At 43.6% G+C, this 22,430-nt stretch overlaps 1 protein-coding gene across 3 annotated transcripts in view; it reads right to left on the bottom strand.

The window, feature by feature from the left end:
- The window catches only part of MAP4 (microtubule associated protein 4), a 166,716-nt gene that overhangs the window by 39,467 nt on the left and 104,819 nt on the right, over positions 1–22,430 (bottom strand). For all 3 annotated transcript variants that reach the window (XM_059818566.1, XM_059818567.1, XM_059818568.1), the window contains exons 7-12: positions 22,272–22,400; positions 21,409–21,483; positions 19,954–20,094; positions 17,309–18,187; positions 16,074–16,217; positions 15,096–15,266 (exon numbers count right to left, since the gene is read on the bottom strand). In XM_059818566.1, coding sequence (XP_059674549.1) covers positions 15,096–15,266; positions 16,074–16,217; positions 17,309–18,187; positions 19,954–20,094; positions 21,409–21,483; positions 22,272–22,400 — 1,539 coding nt within the window. The remainder of the gene's footprint in view (positions 1–15,095; positions 15,267–16,073; positions 16,218–17,308; positions 18,188–19,953; positions 20,095–21,408; positions 21,484–22,271; positions 22,401–22,430) is intronic.

Genomic DNA, 22,430 nt, shown 5'->3' with positions numbered 1-22,430 from the left:
GGTTCTGGCTTAGATGCCGTTGAGGAAGAAGAAAATCCACTCTGCCCATAGTTGTCATTAACCACCCCAATTACACAATAGCTGGGGGCTCCATCTTTTTTCACGGTTGCTTCTTTAGACCCCGAATCATTAGGCAGGATAGGGTGGAAATTTGGATTCCAGACACTGATTTCCTGTTCCTTCATGTATTTGCTGGGATCGCTCTCCGACACAGACAGATTGGGCAGGTTTGGGTCTGGCTGGCATTTGGTCTCCGTTCCAGCCTTACCGGCTGCTTTCTCCTGATCGGTGATGGCTTCATTTTTACCCAGCCCGGGACCAGATTTTTCAGCTCCTGCCGGTCCCACATGAAAATCTGTAGTTTTAGGGTTTGCAAAGTTCCCTTCTGCAGAAGGAAACGTTTCAGAAATCAAAGACCAGCTCTCAAGGTGACCTGCAGCTGCCTGGTATTTTTTGCCTTGCACCTCAATTTCTCTTTTGTCTTTCTGAGCTATTTTTAGCTCTTTGTCTAGTTTTCCTTCGAAGAAGCAGAGCTTGTCCTCATCCGTGAAACCAGCATTCTTAACGAGCCCATCCTTAATCGGTCCCCCCGAGTTTACATTCAAGCCAATCTCATTAAGCTTCCCCTCGGTCCTCTGCCATTCGAATTCAGTTTTGCCGAAGTCTTTCGGGGACTCCATGCAGTGGAAGGCTTCCGAGAAGCTCTCCGTGTTCTTGCTTTTGCACAGCTGGCTGTATTCGGAGAGCGATGCCGGCTGCTTGTTCGAGAGAGACATCTCCGATCGCTTCGCTTCCTCCCGCGGCTGTAACACCAGCTCCGAGCGAGCCGAGCTCGCAGGCTGCTGGCGCCGGTGACGACACACCATGCCCCCTGTATTCATGACAAAACTCCTTCCTCCCCACCCCCTGCCTCCCGCACGCCTTCATTTACTGGATTCAGCCACTAGTTCAAAGGAAAACGTCAGGTTTTATCCTTTTGTAAAAAATCAAGAGGAAGACACTTCTGTAACAGAAATACCCATCTCTGGCTAGTGGGGTTTAATCATCTCAGTGAAATGATGTTTCTGTGAGCAGCATTTCTTGGCTTGTTACACATTTCGGGAAATATTGCCGTCTCCTTTTTCTCTGTCAAACCCTATTATGATCAATGCATTTATAAGGATTAATTCCTGCTGCTGAACCACTCTGAAGAATACTTAGGGACTAAGGTCAGCAATTTTCCTCCCCTTAAACAAAAATAAGACACAAGCCCCCAAAACAAGCCCAACCCCAAACACTACAGCACAGAATGACCTCTTTCAGCACAAGGGCTTTGTTTTCAGTGAATTTTAATATATTCTTTTGGAGTCAACAGTGATCCCAAGTGTTGCTGTAATGAGGATTTCACGATTCACAAACCGTATCGCTCATACAAGCAAATGGACAAAGCCGAAAAGGATGAAATGGGACAGGTTAGGAGAGGTTTTGTAGTCTTAAATACTGTAAACTTGATTTTTAAATATTTTTTTTTTAAATGTGAACATATCTTACAATATTTTTGAGCTGCATTTTTTCTATTGCACTTAATTCACACCTAGCATTTCACACTTTGTTTTGATCTATTCAAGGCCCCTCTCAACACACATATAAGTGCACTACTCGGCCGTCCTGCGAAGCCTCTATATCCAGCAGCCTTGACAAGGTTTTTCTAACTGCTTTTCTTGATTTGGACATCGTTTCCCTGGTTAAGCGGGGAGCCTACCCAAGAGTGCTGAAGATTGCTTCTAGCCACTCAGCCACCGGTACCTGGGTTGCTACTATTGCGTTAGCACCAAACTGCAGAGCTGTGGTTTTTTCTTAAGTGCCCAGTACAGATTAATCCTTGACCAAGGCAAATTTTCTCCTCTGAACCAGGGTTACAGACGCTGACCGTTACAGACATCAATATACTCCAGCCCAGGAGAAAATTTTGTCCTCATAGCTGGTGCAGTAAAAGGACTCCCTGCTATAGCTTAACTGAGCATAAATGTATTTTTACACCCAGAGACTGCAAGCTACACTACGCCCCCTGAATTTAACCTGCTGCTGAGAAATGCTACAATCCACACATTTATCTACTTGTATTTAAGCTTTGGATTTAAGACACTGCTATATTTAAAAACAATGACTAAGGAACTGCAAGTTATATGAATCTTTCATGACACCCTCTAATTAACCAGAATAGTTCCACCCACAAGCTTCAGTTCTCAAAAGGCCTCAACAATTTTTCTGTACTTTAAAATATTCATAGGTGTCTTGCTAGCGGAAAATGGGACCTTAGCTCAAGGCTTGCGTTCTCTCTCCTAACCGGTGTAGGACTAATGTTTGCAAGCACTTGCTCGCTCCGGAAATATTTAGCCTCCTCCCCAAAATGGCAGACCTTGAAGTCATCTAATCCCATGTCATTACCGTTATTCCTCTATCGCTCCGTCAATTCCAAACCAAGATTTTTGTAGCGCATCTCAATCCGTTAGAGATCACTTAATGCACTTCACCAGGAGCGAGGGCAGGTTGGTAAAGCTACCTGAAACCACCAATAAGTTTTTTATTTGATTTCTTTTTTTCTTTAAAAGCAAACAGCTACCACTTATAATAGACAGAGGAGAAAACCCACATTGATTTAGGGGCTGGTACTTCAGAGCCCAGTACCACAGGAGAGATTTGCATCACCGGAAAGAAAAGCCTGACTCATAATGTCAATATACAGCCAGTAACAACCACCGTTGCTACTTTATTAAATAGTTTTTCTTTTAATGTAGGAAATGAACCATATTCAGTAACTGGGATACTCAGAAGCAGGAGAACGCTTAGCTATGAAAAAAAATCTCTAAAGTAATCTAATATTTAATCTCTCAGGACATTAATGGAGGTAATGTAGAGTTCATACACTCAGAGCTTTTCAACAGCTTCATCCTGTCTATAGCATGTTGTTTCCAGATACCCATTCTCAGTTCCAGTGCCCTTGCCTCTACCTTCTACCAAACACTTTTTTTTTTTCTTTAAATTTATTGATATTCTGCTTCCGAAGCTACACCACGGTTGTCGCGCTAAGCTTTCAGCAGGACCAGAAGTCACCAACACTCACAACGCCCAACCAGCAGCCCTGACACCGCAGCTTTGGTCCCAGTTCTTCCTGTAGATTCTGACAAAGCTTACATTTTCTACAGAATTATAAAGAGAAGCAGTACCAGTCAATGAAAGATATGCAAGAAAGGGCGGGAGGATGTTCCGAAAACAAGGGGACTTAGACAGATTTTGAAAAAACAACTCAAATGAGAGAGGGCCCATGCTCAAGAGGAGATGGGTTTGAAGGGCGAGTTAGAGACTTCCTGCAAGGAAGCCCATCCACTGCTTTTACCCTTAGTTCGACTTTGAGGAAGGTTTCATACTCTCCAAGTACCAAATCTGGTGTTTCACAATCCTTTTGGCTCTCCACTGTTTTTCTTTTCAAGACTGTGTCAGCTAATGGCAGTGAAATAGTTGTAAGCGCTTGCAAGTCAGACCCTGCTCCAGCTTCTGGACGTGGAGATTCGCCCACTGCCTGGAGCTTCTCTCAACCTTTCAGTGGCGAGACAGCAGCCTGTTTCACAGGGAGGAAGGTTGTATTGTGCCTGTTCACGTCGTCTTGTCATCATTAAATCCTGTCTTTTCTTACAGGTACAGCTGACACAAATAAGCCTGTTAGGGGAGCTGAGCACATACAGCACACGGTTCAGTACCAACACTAAACACATCTGTAGTCATTTATCTGAGCTGCTTAGATGTATTTTGATGCTTATATTGTATCTCCGAACGTGAGCATTTTCCAAGGGAAGACATACCCACGTGCTGAAGAAACTGCAGAGAATCCCTTTCCACTTCACTGGGCTTTACCAGGTAAAACTTGGCTGCCCAGGCTGAGCCAGTGCCCATAACCAGAGCAGGCTAAGATCGCTACATCAACACGTCACGACTTAACACCCAATCTGCAAGCTTCCAGCCTCAGCAGATGAATCAGCCTAGTGTTTCTATTTTTGCTTCACTCCCGAAGCTATTACTTATCCCTTCTAATGCCTTTGCTGGGTTGTGTTTTTTTTTTTTTTAATCTAACACAACCGTTTCTGTACAATCCTTTGCACCGGTTTCTAAGGCAACATCACTTTGCAGGATGATGAGCTACTCCTTGCCAGCATCTCCAACTAATGTGATCTCTGGTTAAGAGTTATCACCAACAACAGCGATCGGACCGACCAGAACCATCAAGGATACGCTCTGTCTGTAAAAGCCAGAAGCGTAAAAGTGCAATTTAAACACTCGCTCGTCGGCGTGCTCGTGCACACACACGCGTCGTGCCGCTCAGCCAAACGCTCACTGAGCGTACGACAAGCAGCAACACGTGAAGCCCGAGGTCTGACACTACCCGCTGAACTCACCTGCTTCATTTCTTCTCGCAGTCTGGAAGAAGCCAGGCTAAAGGATAAAGAGGTGAATCAGAATATTTAGTATTCCGGCCACCGTAACTGTGCGCTACCAGCTGAACATTTAAAAGGTGCGGAGCCGTACAATACTCAGACACAGCCTCGTGTTTTATAGGACAGGACATTTACAGATCAAATCCCACTTACTTTAGAATTTACATATAATACGTTAAAAATCCTAGTGATCAGCCAAAACCAGAATTAAAATGCACTCAAGAGTGTTTCCGACTCAAAATATCACAAGTATTTGGTTATTGTAGGAGTATTTGATAGTGGAAACTGAAAAAAAGGCAAAGGAAAGTCAACTCCATGAAACACAAGCAACGAACTAGCATCATCAGCAAGGAACGATCAGGCTTGAAATTCAGATATCCCCTGAAAGTTAAACAACATCCCTAAGGAAACGCGTTCAACGTTCTTAATCTGGCAGAATTTACAAATGCAAGTCTATTTATTTCGTTGCCAGCTTTTCTCGAAAATCAGAGTGTCGGGGATGAGCAGGAATATAAAATAAAGCAAGCAAACAAAACTTTAGAAGTCCTAGCCAAAGCCCGTGGGGTGCCAGCTTAAAATGAGAGCTGCTGCAGGAGACCGTCCCGCTAGAGAGAAAGCCAGCACCAATCTAACACCCAGTACAAAACCAACGAAAAAAAAAGATGGGCACACGCAGTCAGTTACAAGTGTTTTGAGCAATCCTTAAAAGAACACATTCAGAGCTACGCACTGATTCACCAGAAGACAAACAGTCTTTTAAACATCCCGTATCTGCGAGCTACAGATCTGCGAAGATGTCCTCTAAGTTCAGCTCACCTTTTAATTACAGACAGAACCGATACCTCAACAAAACCTTCTGTTAAAGCAGAATCAAATACAAACACACAAAAATTTTGGGGAAAGGCAGCTAATCGCAACGTTCTCTTGCTGCTTCATAAATACGTTCAGTTCTGACATGAGAATTGGCAGGTGCCATTGCTGGGTTTTCATTTCTCTCATACATCTACCTGGGATAATTAACAGGCCTTAATTAATGATCGGGCTGCAATATGATGTTATTCTGACCATTTCAAAAGCATGATTGAAGTACCACTGCTATGTGGTACTTGTCCAAGACTGCATTTGTGATGATGATTTCAGGCAAGACGGATGCACGTCCGTACAATCCACTGCCCCGCTGCGTTCACGTAGCTGATCAGCTCGTATTAGACAAACGCAATTACAGTTTGGGGTCCCACAGGGGAATTACAGACGTTATATGAATGAAAGGTTACTGTGGAAATACTAAACAGACGTAAGATTATAATGACACCAGTATAATGGAAACCAGTCAGGAAAAGAAAATATTTAGAGAAAGGGCTTCATTGTGGCTGGAGAAGAAAAGCAAATACTGTCATTAAGCAGAGATGGCATGTCTTGCTTTTAAATCCATCTTATTTACACACAAGGGTTTTCGAGCTGTCATATTGAGAAATATGTACTGTATTACAGACGGCACTTGTGCCAATGGGCTGCAAAGACAGCTTGTCATCAGCTCAGCTGAAAGGACGGGCGCTGGAGGGATGCCCACAGAAGGCAGCGACAGGGATTGCCATGGAAGCTTTTGAGGAAAGAGGGGAGCCAAGCATCAGACGACCACTTCAACGGGCCCCTCCAATCCATGTTTGGGAGAATAATGCAGAAGCATAACTGTCTAGACCACAATGTGGTTATGCAATAAGCTCTTTAGTCTGCCACCACCAAAGCCCACAGCATTAAATACTGGAGCATCACTATAATAGACATGAAGATGGTCCTTTCCTGAAGAGCTTATGCAAATCAAAAAACATACGAAGATACAAAACCCAAAACACTGAAACGAATCAAATTCTTTTTCAAAATAGACTATTCTTTAAGGACAGATTGGAGAACAAAATCTTTTTTAAGTCTCAGTGTTGAAACACAGCTTGAGGAGCAAAGGGAAGAGGGATGCTAGCAGTAAATCTGAATCAACTGGCTCAGCACTGGATGAATGAAAAGCTTCCGTCGTTTCCTCTGTTAACCGTTCCTCAACATCAGAGCCCCAGCCCTACGTCAGCAGGGGCACCTGCTTGGAAGTACAGATTTTAGGACCCTGCTTGCTCTACATAATTCCCAATTTTAGGTTTAGTTCCATGCAAGTAGCAGCATAAAGCCTCAGTCACATTTTAAAAGCTGATCATGTCTGATATGATTTGATTATCATCTCAGCTGCCTCCTGACATTCAAAGGTATAAAATAGCTTTCCAGAAGAATCTGGGGCAGTTCTTACAGTGGCAACAACAAAAATGAGAAGCTGAAATAAATCCAAGAGATGGATAAGGGATTAAATTCAAATTGCACGAACAGCCCTATATCCAACGGTTCTTAACTTTAAGCTGCAAAGTCAAAATTAGGAAAAAAAAAAAGTTACAGAAGTTTGCAGGCCTAGTTTATAAAAGATACATACAACTTCCGTCAGTGAGAGAAATCTGCAGCATCACAGTTGCCATGACTCCCAAGGGAGCCGTATCAGAAAGCTGGTACCTATTTTAGCAGTACATACAGGAGCTGATGCATTTAGGAGAGCCGTCCTGTTATTCTAGAACACACGGTGTAAGACACAGGAGCCTGGCTCAAGAGATTTCAGTTACTAAACTTCAGCAGAAGATCCTCCAAAATATCTACGTGCGTTATTCTGATACTAGATCACCAACTGCCCACCACAAAGAAAAACGGCTTATATGGGCGGATATTAGATGTTGCAAAGTATGAGCTTTGTAGTCCTGCCTGACAAGTACAGATGAAGTGATCGCCAGGTTCTGGGGATAGGTAAAAACATAAACCCTTTGAGCAGGGAATTGTTACCTTCACAGGAGGATGATCTGGCATGTAGAAGGTACATACAGTCCACGGCCCAATCAACAGTGAAAATTGAAATTGTTGGACCAGATGACCTTTAAAGGTCCCTTCTAACCCCAACCAATCTATGATTCTATGAAAATCTGGACTGTATAATGATCTCCTGGATCCCTTTAGCTCCTTCTCTGTCCAGTAAACAGGCACACTCACGTTCACGGTCTTCAATCTCAACACCTTCCCTTCATTGACTTCTGGTTTTAACTTGTGTTCAACTGACGCATGAATGTGCTGTTTCATCCTCGGATCCAGCCTAAGGCACTTCCACACCACTTGTGCCAACTTAGGGATTCTGGGTTGTGCTGGCGCCTTGCAACTCACCGAACAACTACTTCGTTACGAGTTCGGCAGCGGATGGAAAGAGAGACAAGCCTCGGTAACATGCCTGGATGGCGAAGCAAATCTGCTTCCCTGCTCCTCTGCTGCTAAGAGCTCGACTGCAACTTAGGCGCTGTCACTCAGCCCAGATGTTGCGCGGTCACCCTGAGACCGCCCGAAGCCATGCCAGGGGCCAGGTCTGCTGCCAGCGCTCCTCGGCAGCCCTGCACCTGACGGCGTTTGGATTTAAACTGCCGTAGGAACATGTCAACCAACATTTCCAAAACAAGCTCCGTCATTCAGAGCTTCTCTTAAAAAAAAAAAAAAACCACAGCAAACAACTGTGAGTCTATGAAGTGCTGAAAAGATGAAAGCAACTGAATATTATTAAAGTCCCATGCAAACTTAGGTCAGGTCAACTTACAGATGCAAAGTATGTATCAACTCGCTCACACGCTGATGTGCTACTCTGAACCAGGGATCCTTTAACTCCGAACACACTTTACCTGTGCAAAACATTCAGGTGGAGCTTTACTTTTTCGCATGGATCTGCTACTAAAATTCTGCTCCCCTGAAAGCAGCAGTTAGCAAAGGAAAAGAAAGACTTCTAGCAGACAATGGAAAGGCTTTAAAAAATTTTTTTTTTTTTAAAGAAGATGCTGCCTTTAGCTTTCCCTTTATTTTGTAGCATCATGCACCAAAGAACATTACTTCTGCAGGCACAAGTTCATGCAGAGAACACCACTTCACTAAAATAGAACTCCTGCAGGTTATGCAACACTCATTAAAATTACAAAACCTCTCAAAAACCTGACCAGCATGTTAAGGCGCACTTGAGCTCTACGTTTGTTAAGTTAGTGGCTGCATCATGCAAACTGGCAGCAAGGAACTCCGCAGAAATAGAAACAGGAACCAACTTCCATGCCTGATGACAAGGCAAAAACTCAGAGCACCTAAGGGCAGGGATAAACTTCCCCAGCCCACTTCAGCAGACTGGAATTCACAGAGAAGATGCCAATTCTTTCTGAGAAAGGTTTAAGAATGAGCCAAAGTACAAGAATATTTTTGTTTATATCTCTATCCATACTATATTCCCCATTTCAAAATTCCTACAAACTTCATTAAATTCTATGAAGTTAATTCCATCTCATTTCCAATGAGTACAGGAATCTTGTTCCCTGGACAACAGCCAGAGCAAACAGTCCAAAACGCTTAACCAGTCCCTCTGTAGTCTCAGAGAGAGAAAGTCTTAAAATCTGTATCAGTCCCGCTATTATTTTCTTACAACTCTGTTTTAGTAAAGATTATTATTCCAGAAGGAAGCACGTTTATCGATGTAGCAGTTCAGGGTAGCTTAAGATAAAGTCATTAACCAATTGCAGGAGGAAAAGTAGATGGTTGCAGTTAGCCTGAGGTGGGATTAAAACCAAACCCTGCAACACGACAGCGACTGAGAACATTTCCTACCACAGAAATGCTCCAGCCCCTGCCCGCCAGCGGTGTACAGTGCTATTCAGTAATCAGGACGATTCACTGTTGTACCGCAGATGAAGGTCACTTGCAGTCTCGGATGACAAGAAGCTAATGTAACTTAACACCAAAAAGTGCAGGTTTCCTTAAACGTTATACAATATATATGTAACATTAACTCTGAATGAATAAAAAAAAATAATAATCAAGAGTTCTGGAACTTAGACCAAGCTGTCAATCCTTCAAACTTTGGGAATTAGCACTGTGAGAGAGGCAAGCAGAACTAGCAGCCTTTTAAGATCAGCCAAAAAACCAGTCATGCCACACTCGCTTGTGCCACATAGGATTAACAATTACGTATTCATGCCAAGGCACTGACAAATAGCAAGGTCTTGCACGCAAGCTGTCTGGATTACTGCTGCTAGCTCAAATCGCAAACACACACACACACACCTTTTTCTTGCCTCTGCCGGCTCATACCAGTGGGTTTCAGCTGCCTTTGTTTCTCTCGGTCTGGAGCAGCAGACCTGGCTGGCAGGGCTGGCACCCCTCTGGACTTTGTGGGTCTCATGTAGCCTTTGATCTGCTCTGCTGCTTTAACTCTCTCTTTCTTTGCCTCCTTCACAGCTTTTTGTTCGCATTCCTCCTCTTTTTCTTTAGTTGTGTCTTCAGGTTTATCAACCTCAGACTTCAGCGCCAGGGCATCCTTCAGGTGAACTTCCCCACTGTGAGCAGCATCCTCTTCCGCAGGCTGAGGATGACCTTTATTGTTATCTTTGGGGCTGACTGTGGTTGTTTGGGCAGCTGCCAGATTTAAACCAGCAGCCTCTGCTTCAGCCTCTTTATTGTCCCAACTGCCTGGGTACTGCAGTGAGCTCTGCTCGCTTCTCCTGCCTCCGTCCCACTCAGCCTCTTCAGCCCTATCCTCCAGCAGCACTTCTGCCACAACCTGCGATGCGGCTGCTGCTGCTTTGCCCTCTGGTATCGCTGCAGGTTGTGGGGAAACGCACCCGGCGTCCTTCTCTCCAGAAGAGACCGTTGCTTCTAGTTTCTCTGTCCCTTCAGCACATACAGCAGCCGGTCTATTTTTTGAATCTGCCACCTTCTGAGGAAGGTCTGAGGAAGTGCTGTCCGTGTTGTGCTTTTTATCAGTGGTTCTCATTTCTTTATCGTCCCCCTTGGCCGCAGGAGAAAGGCGAACTTCATCCTTCTTCGATTTAATGTCCTGTTTAACTGAATGGTCCAAAGGAAGTGGTTTACCCGCCTCACCCCCATCCTGGGAACCAACCTCTTTGCTTTTACCATCTTTCTTCGAAACGTCTTTTCCAGGCTCTTTGTGTCCCAGATCGATGGGTTGCTCGCAAGACTTCTGCATCTGTATCTCCTTCGTAGCACCAGATCCAGGCTCTGTGCTGCCTTCCTCTGCTACCGCTGCAGGAGGAGGAAGCCCCTTACTTCTTGCACCCTCATCTGTCTGCTTCGGGAAGCCAGAAGAAACATCGCCAGTGTTATCTGGGCCAGTTACTGCAGACTCAAAGGATTCAGAGTTGCTTCCTTTCTTACGCCAAAGCATTTGAGGGCCAATGGGAAAGTTTTTAATATTTCTGTTTTCATCTACCAAATCCATGTCTTCCATTCCATACTCCATCTCAGATCCTACGGGAGGCTGTACTTCTCTCCTGTTTGTTTTTGGCTCTAGAAAAACAGGCTGCTCAGAGGCATTTTTAGCCTTTTTACTACTTCCATCATAACCCTTCTTTTTAGATCTATCAGTAACTGAGGCCAAAGTGTGACCTGCCACTGCTGGATGCTCTGGGATAGGAAGTCCACCCCCCATACTGCAAGGAGCGGGACTTTCTGCTTCAGATTTGTCAGTTATCTCCGTATCACGAGGAGGAAACATCTCCACACCTGCTTTATGCTCCAGAAGATGTGGCTGCTGCAAGTTAGCCTCCATCTTTTTGCATTTCTCTTTATTACTTGCGTGTGATTTTTCTGGCTCCAGAGGCATAGCAGGAGCTTGTACTTTAGTAGTATCAGTTAGGTCGTCTAGCAGACTCGCGCAAGTACTGGAATTAGTCTCTTTGCCTTTATCAAAAGGCTGAGTCTGTTTAATATTTCCCACCTCTTCACCTACTGCGGGGATGTCACCTGGACCCAGTGCAACAGAGCGCTCAAGGCTATTTTCAGCCTTTTTGCTTTTCACATCTCTACTTTTTTTCTTAGGCTTGTCCACCACCAGTTCCCTGGTGGGACCACGTGCCACAGCCGCGTCTGCCCTGTGCTCTGGGACAGGCTCCGATGTACCTAGTTCCTTACCTTTATTCACGGGCCAAGGTTCTTTAGTGTTGACTATTTCTGGCTCTGCTGTCTCTATTCTATGGCCTGAAAGAACCAGCTGATTAGAGAAACTTCTTCTATTGCCACCCTGTATTTCAGGCTTTTCCAGCACCTCTTTGCTTATACCTGTCAGATTCTCCAGCAAAAGCTCTCTTTCAAAACCAGACACCTTATCTTTAGCAAAGGTCGCTTCTTTTGTGTTTCCAGCTACCTTCTCTTTGCTTGGAAGATTGCTTGTTTCCACCCCAGCATCCAGGACAGCTGCCTGCCCAAAAGGACTTTTTTCACTTCTTTTTCTTTTCCCATCACTACATCTCTTTCTAGGTTTGTCTGCCACCAGTGCTGCATCAGGATTTATCACAACTGATTCCCCTGCAGAAGTAACTCCAACCTCTTTGCCTTTAATCACCAAATTTACCTCTTTTGTTTTGCTGATCGTGTCTCTCCTACTCTCCAGCAGGAATGGTTGGTCTAAAGCACCCAAATCAGCTATTTGATTTTTTCCAACGCTTTCTTTAGGCTTCTCTGTTACCAGTTCAATGGGCCTTTGCATTGTATTTACATCTGATGTATTCTCCTGCAAACACTCAGTAGTAATACAGCCCCTCTCTCTGCCTATATCACTAACTTCCTTAGTTTTATCAGTTATGTCAGGAAAACTGTTTGGGTCCATCTTATTCTCAAGAAAAGGCTGCTGGAAAAAACTTCTTTCCCCTTTTTTACTTCTTCCATCACTACCTCTTTTTTTTGGCTTGTCTGCAGGATAAGCATGTGTAACGCTCACTGATGGAGGTCCTCTTGCAGTAAAACCTCTGCCTTTATCAGGAAAGGTTGTTTCTTTTGTAGTCTCATCCATCCTCACTCCATCAGTAAGTCTGCTTACATCCTCTGAAAGTATCACCTGCTCAGAGAAGCTTTTGATTTTTTTAACTTTCCCTTCACCACGCTTTTTTTTAGGTCTGTCCATCCCATGTGCAATACTGGGATCTTTTCCAGTCTGCTGCTCTAATGCCATAAATCCTTTCCCTTTGTTTTTATCAGGGGAATCTGCTACCATCACTCTGTCCACTGCTTCAGCAGAGGTGGGATGTTTGGTTGCATCAGACTTAGCCGACAGAAGGAACGGCTGCTCTGAAAAACCATCAGCCTTTCTGTTTTGCAAAGCAGTAACGTCCTCAGGTTTTGGTAAAACTAATGGTGTAGCAGGCGTTTTAGTAGTGTCTGTTGGAGTCTTCAACACTCCCTCTGCAGTACTAAAGTCAACAGCCATGCATTTATCGGAGGACATTGATTTAGTTTCATCAGCTGCTTTTGGCTCGTTAGGAAGCTCGGCCGACGGGGCCGCAGCCTCTAGAGGAGCAGGCTGTTTGAGGGATTCATTTTCAACCCCTTTGCTTTTTTCACAACTACCTCTTTTCTTTGGTGCTTCTTCCAGTGACCCACTGGGAGTCCGAAGCTCACGGCGGACAGTGTCACCAAATGCTTCACTCCTGGGAGATGTGCATTTACCCCCCTTATCTTTATCAGAAGGGAGCAATTCTGAAGGTTTGGTCTCTAAAGGAGTTTCTACTTTGCTTAGATTGATCGCTTCTGAAAGAGATGGTGTCAGGTCAGCACATTTTGACTCCTTATACTCCCTCTTCTCATTTTTATCACGAAAATCTCTTTCCATAGGCTTGGTTGGCACCTTTGCTGTAACAGATTCCCCCACCTTAGCCTTGCCTGCCTGCTGCAAGGGAACTTCTCTTCTTTTGCCTTTAGATTGCCACATCAAACCGTCATCCCATGTTTTCCTGACGTCCCCATTTTTTGCATCCAACACAGATTCTAACGGCATGCTGGGTTTTTGGCCCTGCTGCCCTGGTGCTGGCACTGAGAAGGCATTTTGCTCATCCAGGGTATAATCTCCAGTTGTTATTTTAGCATCCTTTGGCATATCTGAAACTCTGCTTCCTGAGGCAATTGACTGCTCTTTGTGAGCTTCAGCAGGCATTAAGGGACAGACACCTGGTTTTTGCAATTCAACAGCAAACGGGGAATTTCTAGGAGCTTTTGAGACTGTTACGTTTTCATCCCAGAACTCCATTGTTCTTGGCAGCTGGTTTCTCTTTTGTTTTGGTTTCTTTTTCTTTTTCTTTGCAATGGCCAGAGAACCTTCCAAATCCCAGCTCTCCCTTGGTACGTCTCTGCAGCTCTCCACAAACTCTGACAGCACACTGGATGGCTGCTCTGTTGCCTTTTTATGTGAAACCCTAGTGCGAGGGGATGTTCCAGCAACACATCCAAGTTCCGCTACAGAATAGGGGTCTACTTTTGGGTCAGTACTCTTCTGTTGTGACAGACCTATAAGACGTTCCTCTGGTACATCTGTAATGGGCACTGGTGCAGGTTTTGCTCTGCCAAACCTGCGTTCACTTGATTTGTTAGCGTGCCTTATTTGTGCAGTAGGTAGACCTGGAATACAGGAAGCCTGCTCAAACATCGAAGCAACTATTTGCTTTAAAAATATATATATATACACACTATATATGTCATTTTAGCCATCTAAAACAGTCCATATAATCATATATGCAGAATTTTTCAGCACTGATACCACACATTCTAAATCCACCTCAGTAGGGCTGGGATAGACATTTACACGCAAAACCTATTTAAACTACTACTGACAAATACGTCAATGCTATTTAAAAATTATGTAATTCCTGATACATGCTCCTACCCCACCAAAAAGCAACAGTTCTTGTAAGGACATGCTATTGCTTTTTAAAAATGCATTATGGATCCATTTTGTCTTAGCAAGACAAGAAAATAGATATGCTTTTTATATCCCCAACTGGCCTCCTTCCAAAATGTGAAAATAGAAGTTTAGTGGAAAGATGAGACTAGGGAAGAGAGAAGGGGCATAATGGGGAAGGGGGAGCAAAAGAGCTAAGTTTCCCCCAGCACCCACGGTGGAAGCAGCGGAAGGCAGAACCTCCGTAACAGAAGTCATTTGCTGTATTCGTTATAGGCAGCGCTAGGTTTCCTTAGCTACAAGCCACTGATTTTAAAGAGAGCGTCAGTCCTTTGTCAGTTAGCCCTGGCCCACAAATCAGCCTCCAGTCACAAGTGTAAGCAATAACAGCTCATCGGAGAGGCTGGGTTAGTGGAGCAGGAAAAAACCTACATCTTCCTTTGGTAATTAGAAAATTCAATGTGGAAGGAGGTCTTCACTAGGAATATTGTAATAAGAATTAATGGTCCTTTTTAATACCAAAATAAAAAGCGAGTTGTAATGGCAAAAAGATGGTGAGCTTCTAAATTCTACAACAGGAAAGATATAAGCCAGTCCCAGTGATAAAGTACTAGTAGCACCCATATTTTGGCTTTTAGTCCGGTGAACATGGAGGGGAAAAGACTATTTAAGAGGGCAGGGATTAGAGGCAAAGCGCAAGCAGAATCACCGATGAATGCAAAGAACCGCACAGCTGCTTGGCGCAAAAAAGATTTCTGCTTGCTCAAGCAGCAATGCAGTCAGCAGGAAGAGGTGAAGAGTTCAGAGGATATTTCCATTCTAAAATTTAATTATTATTTATATTCTACCTGTGGGCTCTTGCAGGGTTTTTTCTTGCTGAGGTTCTGCATGTTGGACATGGTTGTGTTCAGCCTCCTCCTTTTGTTTCTCTGTAGCAGTAACATCCACAGTAGTGACAGATTTTTCTGGAGAGAGGTCTTTATTTTCTAGTGCAACATCTTCTTTTGCTTCTACTGGAACTGAAATATGAAAAATATGAACAGAATGCTTCAGTTCTTATGAATACAGGCAACCTGCAGTTTAAAAACAAGCCCTTGAAAAGGGTATAGGTTTTATTTTTATTTTTAATAGGGATGAAGTTTATAAGATATGGTAGTCTACTACGTATTTTCTCCTCACAATCCCATTTTAAGCAGCAATTTTGTATTTTGGCAGACATGCCAAGGTGGAGGTAAAACACGAAGCAAACACTGTCTTGGGGCTTAAGCACAAGGTGAGGGTTTGGTTCCCCCCCCCCCCCCTTTTTAATCAACCAAATTCAGACTATACTAGCTTCCCACTGGAATTCAAATCCAGAATATACTCCATTATCAGTCCGGAGTCGCTATCTCATGCTAATCATTAGTATTCATATACACCTTAGAGCATACTCATGCAGACACTACCAAATTCCTAGCTACACATAATTAGAACAAGTTTTAATTTGTGAGACATAATTACATTGGCGAGCAGTTCTATATGTAATTAATTTTATTTAAATTTTAGATAGAAATAAAAATTATGACAGACATTGGTACAACAACTATGGATGAGGAAGAAAAAGACAAGTTACATGATGGTAGCTTCAAATGTTAAGACTACCATCTGTTTATAACAGTCCCCATGTTTGCACGCACTAATAACCTTCTTGAAATGAAACCTTTGTTGCTTCGTCCTCGATAAGGACAGGAGAACAGTGTCTGTGAGCAAGAACTCAGGTGATGGGGCAGAATTAGCTGATAGCGAAGTGCTGGCTCCAGGTTTATACCGTGGTTTGCTTTTCTCACCTGCTGGTTCTGAAAGATGGTTCGTCTGTTCTGGAAGACGCTCTTCATGCTGGCTGGGAGGTGGTCTGCTGTCTTTAGCTTTCTCAAAGAGATCAACACAAGCTTCTGGGACTTTCGGTTCTTGTTCTACATTTGTAGCTGCTTCTGAAAACAGAATGTAAAAAATAAAAGTTCGTATTATTTTTAAGTTAGATCAGATTAAGCAAGATAAAAACGAGAAGATAAAAATCACTTCCTCACCCACAAGAAACTAAAGGTTTTCCTCACTTTCAAAACAGTGGTAATCTGCTTTTTAGGATCACTTTCTGCCAGCTCTCCTCCCCTGAAAGCCTTAGTGTTCTGCTAAAGCAAATCTTCCTGTATTGTCTGGTATTTACTCTTTCATTCTCCTACCTGTGACTCTCAGTTACTACATTCTAGTAGGGATTTTTTTTGTTAAAAATTCTCTCTTTTGAAATTTATTCCTAAAATTAAAGAGTATTAGAAGGTAAGAAAGAAGAGAAAATATCTCACTCCAACTCCTTCTGCAATCAATCGACATATACTGCCTCTGCCCAGTACTATTTGCTATATTTTGACTAATTTTCTCTCTGAAAGGACAGTGTCCTTTGAGAAATCTATGCAGCACAGAAAATCTATTGTCCACCACATGGAAAAAAAATGCCCGCCTCGCCACTTCGCCGCCTATAGTCATTCCAAGGAAATGTCACAAAAATCATCAACAAAGCCTATCAGTCTATTCAGAAACTGTTTTCAAGATAAGAACCTTTGTTTCAAGACGCTATGTCCTACAGGACCTGTGATGATTTCGGTATATGCTGAGGATGATAGTGATACAAAAAAAAGTACTAATAGGGATGAACTAAAATGTCTCTGGCTGTCCTAAAAAACATACATCACTGCTAAGAATTCCAAGTAAAAAAAAAAATAAAAATCATTAAGATATTCTAGTTTTATATTTTAAGTGAAAAATCCTCATGAAGCACTTCCTCTGTATCTTGACAGCAGAACTGAGCTCTACTTAAGATGTTTTGTGCAAGGCATATCATGATCTTAACTACGAAAAAAAAATGCTTTTTATTTGACAGTCTTATGACAATTGTCCATCCGTGTAGCCACCGTTACGTGCTACCAGGAGTGTTGCTGCTAGTGCTGTGCCAACTTAGAGCCACCTTCTCACACCACTTGCCATGCTGCTTCAAGCCTGAATGAAGCTTTGAGGCATACATGCTCACCTGCGGGAGGTTTGTCGAAGGGCGGCTTGTCTTGCTCAAGAGAAGACTCAGATGTCATCAGCTCCTCAGATGCAGCAACCTTGGTGTCAGCCGCAGAGACACACTTAGCTTCTGCAGGGGCAAACCCAGAGTCCATGGCAGGAAGAGGCTTGGCTTCTGCTACAGGAGCGAACCCAGAATCCATGGCAGGAAGAGGCTTGGCTTCTGCTACAGGAGTGAACCCAGAATCCATGGCAGGAAGAGGCTTGGCTTCTCCTACAGGAGCAAACCCAGAATCCATGGCATGATGATGGTTGACTTCTGCTGCAGGGGCAAACTCTGCATCTGCTGCTGGGGCAAACTCAGAATCCATACCGTGATGAGATGTAGTATCTGCTGCTGGGGCAAACTCAGAATCCATAGCGTGATGATATTTAGTATCTGCTGCTGGGGCAAACTCAGAATCCACAGCACGGTGAGATTCCGCATCTGCTGCTGGGGCAAACGTCAAATCCACAGCACGGTGAGATTCCGCACCTGCTGCTGGGGCAAATGCCAAATCCACAGCATGGTGAGATTCCACACCTGCGGCTGGGGCAAACCCCGCATCTTCTGCTGGCGCAAACTCCAAATCCGTAGCGTAATAGGACAGAGTATCTGCAGCTGGGGTGAAGCCAGTATCTGCCCCTGGGGCGGATGCAGCATTGACAGCATTAGGAGGCTTGGCTTCGGGTGCAGGAGCAAACCCAACATCCATAGCCTGAAGAGGGCTGGCTTCTGCTGCCGGTGCAAATCCAGCATCCAGAGCTTGAGGAGGCTTGGTGTCTCCTGCAAGAATGGACCCGGCTTTATCTGCAGAAACGGACATGATGTCCGAGGCAGGAACACCCGCTGCATCTGCTACAGAAACACAGATCACAGAAAGCAACAAAAAAAATACAGAACGTAAATACCTGACAGTGTGGTTTTATGACTAGAGAAGACGGGGCTTTCGCTCCCTGTCTTTCTCCTTGTCTTTCAGCATCACTTACTCCCCCCGCTTACGCCAGCGCACTCAAGTTGTACTAATCTTTACGACACTCCTCAATGCACCCAAGTGCTTTTCCTACTACAGCTTCACGTGCCTTGTTTTGTATCCTTGACTACCATGTTAGACATCCGTCTGCTCCTAACATACAACAGCCAAAAGACGCACTGTTTTTATTTAAAAACTACCTGATGTTATGTCGCTGGCAAGAGACCAGGGCTGCTGGATCCACTGCAAGCAACGCATTCCAACAGAATGTATCTAGGAATCACAATGAGGGTTTTTTCCCATATAGCAGGACACAGAAACTTTTAGTGTCACTTTTATGAGCCCAGCTGTGTATTCCAACAGTGGAAAAAGTCCTGAAACATTCCAGAACTGTACGCACTGCATTTTAAATATGGTTTATACTGTTCACAGGTGGTATGGTGCTGCAACTTGAGCAGAAGCATTGGCACTCTTGGCATAAAAGACACTGCCATCCAGTGAATCACCAACTGCCCTTTATTCTTTCATACCCAACTTGGCCTCGTTCATTTTTTACATAATATCTACTGAACACTGAGCTGTTAGTTTCAAAATAACATTTGTCAGTTCACAGTACAATCAAACCTCTGCATTTAAGTTAGCATTTTCATAAGATCCCCTTAAAGGGTTTTTTTTCAGTCAGTCTTAGTTTAACATTTCAGCTGTCTAGAGGCAAGTTTTTACCAATTATCAAAAGCCAGAAGCACCAGATTTCTCTTCTACAGCTATTAATTTCAACAGCCCCAAGCACAACCCATACATACTGTGTAATGCAGCACAGTGACCTGAACATCTAAGATACATTGCTGAATAGATGTTAAAAAAAAAGATTCTAGGCATTGTTTGAGTTACATCTAAAAATGTCATGTGTGTCCCCCCCAAACAATGGAAAAATATATTAAATCTTAAATTAGATACTTCACAAAGCAAAAAAAGGAAAGTAATCAGAAAAATTGAAAAAGTCCCTTTTAAAATAGCACTTCAAGGATCTATTTATATAAAACCAGTGTTCCAGTGAACAAACCCAAAAAGATCCATTATGCACTAGCCCTCATTTGGTCTTGCCTTTTTTTTTTTTTAAGTCGCATCATGATCCTCTCCAAAATAAAATCTAAAGTTTGTGATTTTACAGAAAAATAAGATAGTAAAGGCATAGATTTTAAAAGTAGCATGGATGCTCCCTGGCAAATCATGGAATGTACAGGAATAAAAGCATAAAGGACAGAGACTGGTGCAAAGTGTACCACGAGTCTGACGCTGTATATAAATACCTTGGAAACTGTTTTAAACAGAGTCTTTCAAATGGAGAGTTTTTAATGTATTTATGTATAGTGTGAGACTCATGGTATAACCATGGTCTTGACACACCTGAACATTTTTCTGGAGCTAGAATTTTGAAAAAGTAAATAATCATTAAATCAGTTACTGGACTGTGACAAGAGTTGGAAAGTTGCGTAGACTTGCTATTGCTTACCAACACAATTCAGGTATCGTAAACCTTTAGCCACAACGGGATTTGTTAATACCTTGCTGTCCCATGTCCTTCCACCATTACAGCTTGCTCACGAAGGGCCTAAACCCAGCACCAGTCTTTAGACTGGGGCAACTTTACCTGATGCCGCACCTTTTGGTCCGTCAGTAGCCTCAGCCTCTCCTGGGGATGCCGTTACTGCAGTAGGAACGAAACCAGGAGCCACTGCTCCAGGGCTTTCCGGCAAATTCGGCTTTATCGCTTCAGTCACTGTGGGGGGCACTGGGCGTACAAAACGAAGTTTGATTAAGCACTCAGATCTTCGCAAACCCCTTTCTTTTCTGGAGTTGCCAGGATATGAATCACCCTCTCAAGGTGCTGCCTGCTCTGTGCTGCCTGCAGCAGCAACCCTGCTGAGTAAGCTCCCCCACTTCAGTGTCCCCATTGGCTCGGACAAAAACAGAATCCGTTTTTATCATCAATTTTTGGAAGATTAGTTTGTGCAATACCTAGGAAAACACTTCTATCTTGAGAGAAACAACTGCTGTGAGAAGGTCGAAGAACTTTCAGTTACAAAGCATCCCAGTTCTACCCTGAGCCCTAGGTAGGGCCACCAGCTCCAGAAACACTTTCTACCTAGGACCAGTGTTAAACTACTCTCTTCTTAGCTTGTTCACCGAAATCGGCAATAAAGTTCCTATTACGGATCAAGTATCGTAATATACATGCAACCACAATGGAATTATGTCCCAATGGAGCTTCAGAGATTTAACTGTAACCAGAATCTAAAGATAATTGGACAGAATACACAGGTTTGCAATTAGAATTTCGTTTAAAGTTCTGTTGATTATGCATGAGACAAAATTATGTTTGTTGGTGCTCTCAGCTGCACCGACCCTTAGCAGCAGTAAACACGAGTGCTCTGACTTACCACGCAAGTCAGCACATTTGCCTCTCAGCGTGTACAAAGACTAGAATCCTTGACAGTAGTAAAGTTCCAGTTTTGGAGTTTCTTTTCAAGAGTAAATTTTATTCACCCTATTTTTTATTTTAGTGTCGAGTAATGCTTAAACATGCATCCCAGCTGGAAATTACGGTACCTTCACTGTAATGGAGATGCACAGAATGGAGACGCAGTCTGGAATCCACAGAGCTTGCTACTGAATGTGGGTTTTTTGCACACATCTGCATCTGCTAACTTAATTCCCCAGAACCATGGCATGTTTTCAGCGGGTTAAAGCCCTGCTACACGATACACCCCCAAGAGGGCATGCCACTAATATCTACTGATGGTTGGGCTTAGAACTGCATATATTAAATTTGTTACCCTAAATTAGATGTAAACAGTCTATATAAATGGAGGGTTCTCCCCATCTCTTACAGCACTAAACCAGAAAATGCGTGTTAAGTAACCTCTCTCTAAAACACATTTCTATTCTAAATTGATTTGAGAACCAGAAACAGAATTTTTCTTAGTCAGGTCCCACTTCAGTCCATTAGTGCCTTGAAAAGGCAGACAAGAAGAGAAGCTCTGCTCCTGCTGTTCACAAACTCTCTATAGACAGTTCCTGCAGATCAAATCAAAACAATTTTTACCTGGCGGCTCAACAAAGAAAGAGGCATCTGGTCCCGTCATGTCATGCTGAGCTCCCATCCAATGTTCTTCAGGCACTATGGAAAACAAACACATTTAGTCCTGCCACTAATGCTCACACGGCTGTATTCTTTCGGTTGAAGGTATTGACTGCTGTTCTACCTTCATTCTCAGGTAACTTGCTGGTTCCCTTTAAGAATGGTACCAGAACATCATGTTCTTCTGTGATTATTTCTTTGATGCAAGCTTTCACTAGCAAAGTTATAACCAGCACCGACCCCAGGACCCAACAGAGCAGATTCTTCACTCAGTTCTTCTGGGCAACTGGCTGTAGGTGGCCCTGCTTGAGCAGGGAGGTTGGACAAGGTGACCTCCAGAGATCCCTTCCAACCTCAACCATTCTGTGATCTCCTAACATCTTCAGAACGTTCACACTGAACAAAGAACTGTCATTGCCAATAGAATACTTTCCAATCTTGACTCATTTCATGTATCAGCTCCCCCACCAAAATTCTTTACAGAATCACAGAATCCCTAAGGTTGGAAAAGACCTGAAAGATCATCAAGTCCAACCATCAACTAACACCACCATGCCCATTAAACCATGTCCCATAATGCCTTGTCCACATGTTCCTTGAACACCTCCAGGGATGGTGACTCCACCACTTCCCTGGGCAGCTTATTCCAGTGTTTCACCACTCTCTCGGGAAAGAAATTTTTCCTAATATCCAGCCTCAACCTCCCCTGGCACAACTTGAGGCCATTTCCTCTTGTCCCGGGTACTAGTACACCAAGATTTTCCAGCTGCATACCCTCAAACCCAGCTAGGAAGACAGACAGTAATGGCAAAACATCTGTTTCTTACCTGCTTTGTCTTGCAGAAAGTCTGCAGTTGAATCCAGGCCAATGAAGGCTGATGGGTCTAGAGCCTCTGCAGGAGAATACAGGGGCCCCAAGAAAGGTTGTTCAGGTACCACCATAGATCCATGTGGTGCTAATGAAATAAAAAGACCATTTGTTAGTC

The sequence above is a fragment of the Gavia stellata genome, chromosome 6, assembly GCF_030936135.1.
Source record: "Gavia stellata isolate bGavSte3 chromosome 6, bGavSte3.hap2, whole genome shotgun sequence".
Taxonomy (NCBI): domain Eukaryota; kingdom Metazoa; phylum Chordata; class Aves; order Gaviiformes; family Gaviidae; genus Gavia; species Gavia stellata.
This window is presented reverse-complemented; position numbering and strand designations above follow the sequence as displayed.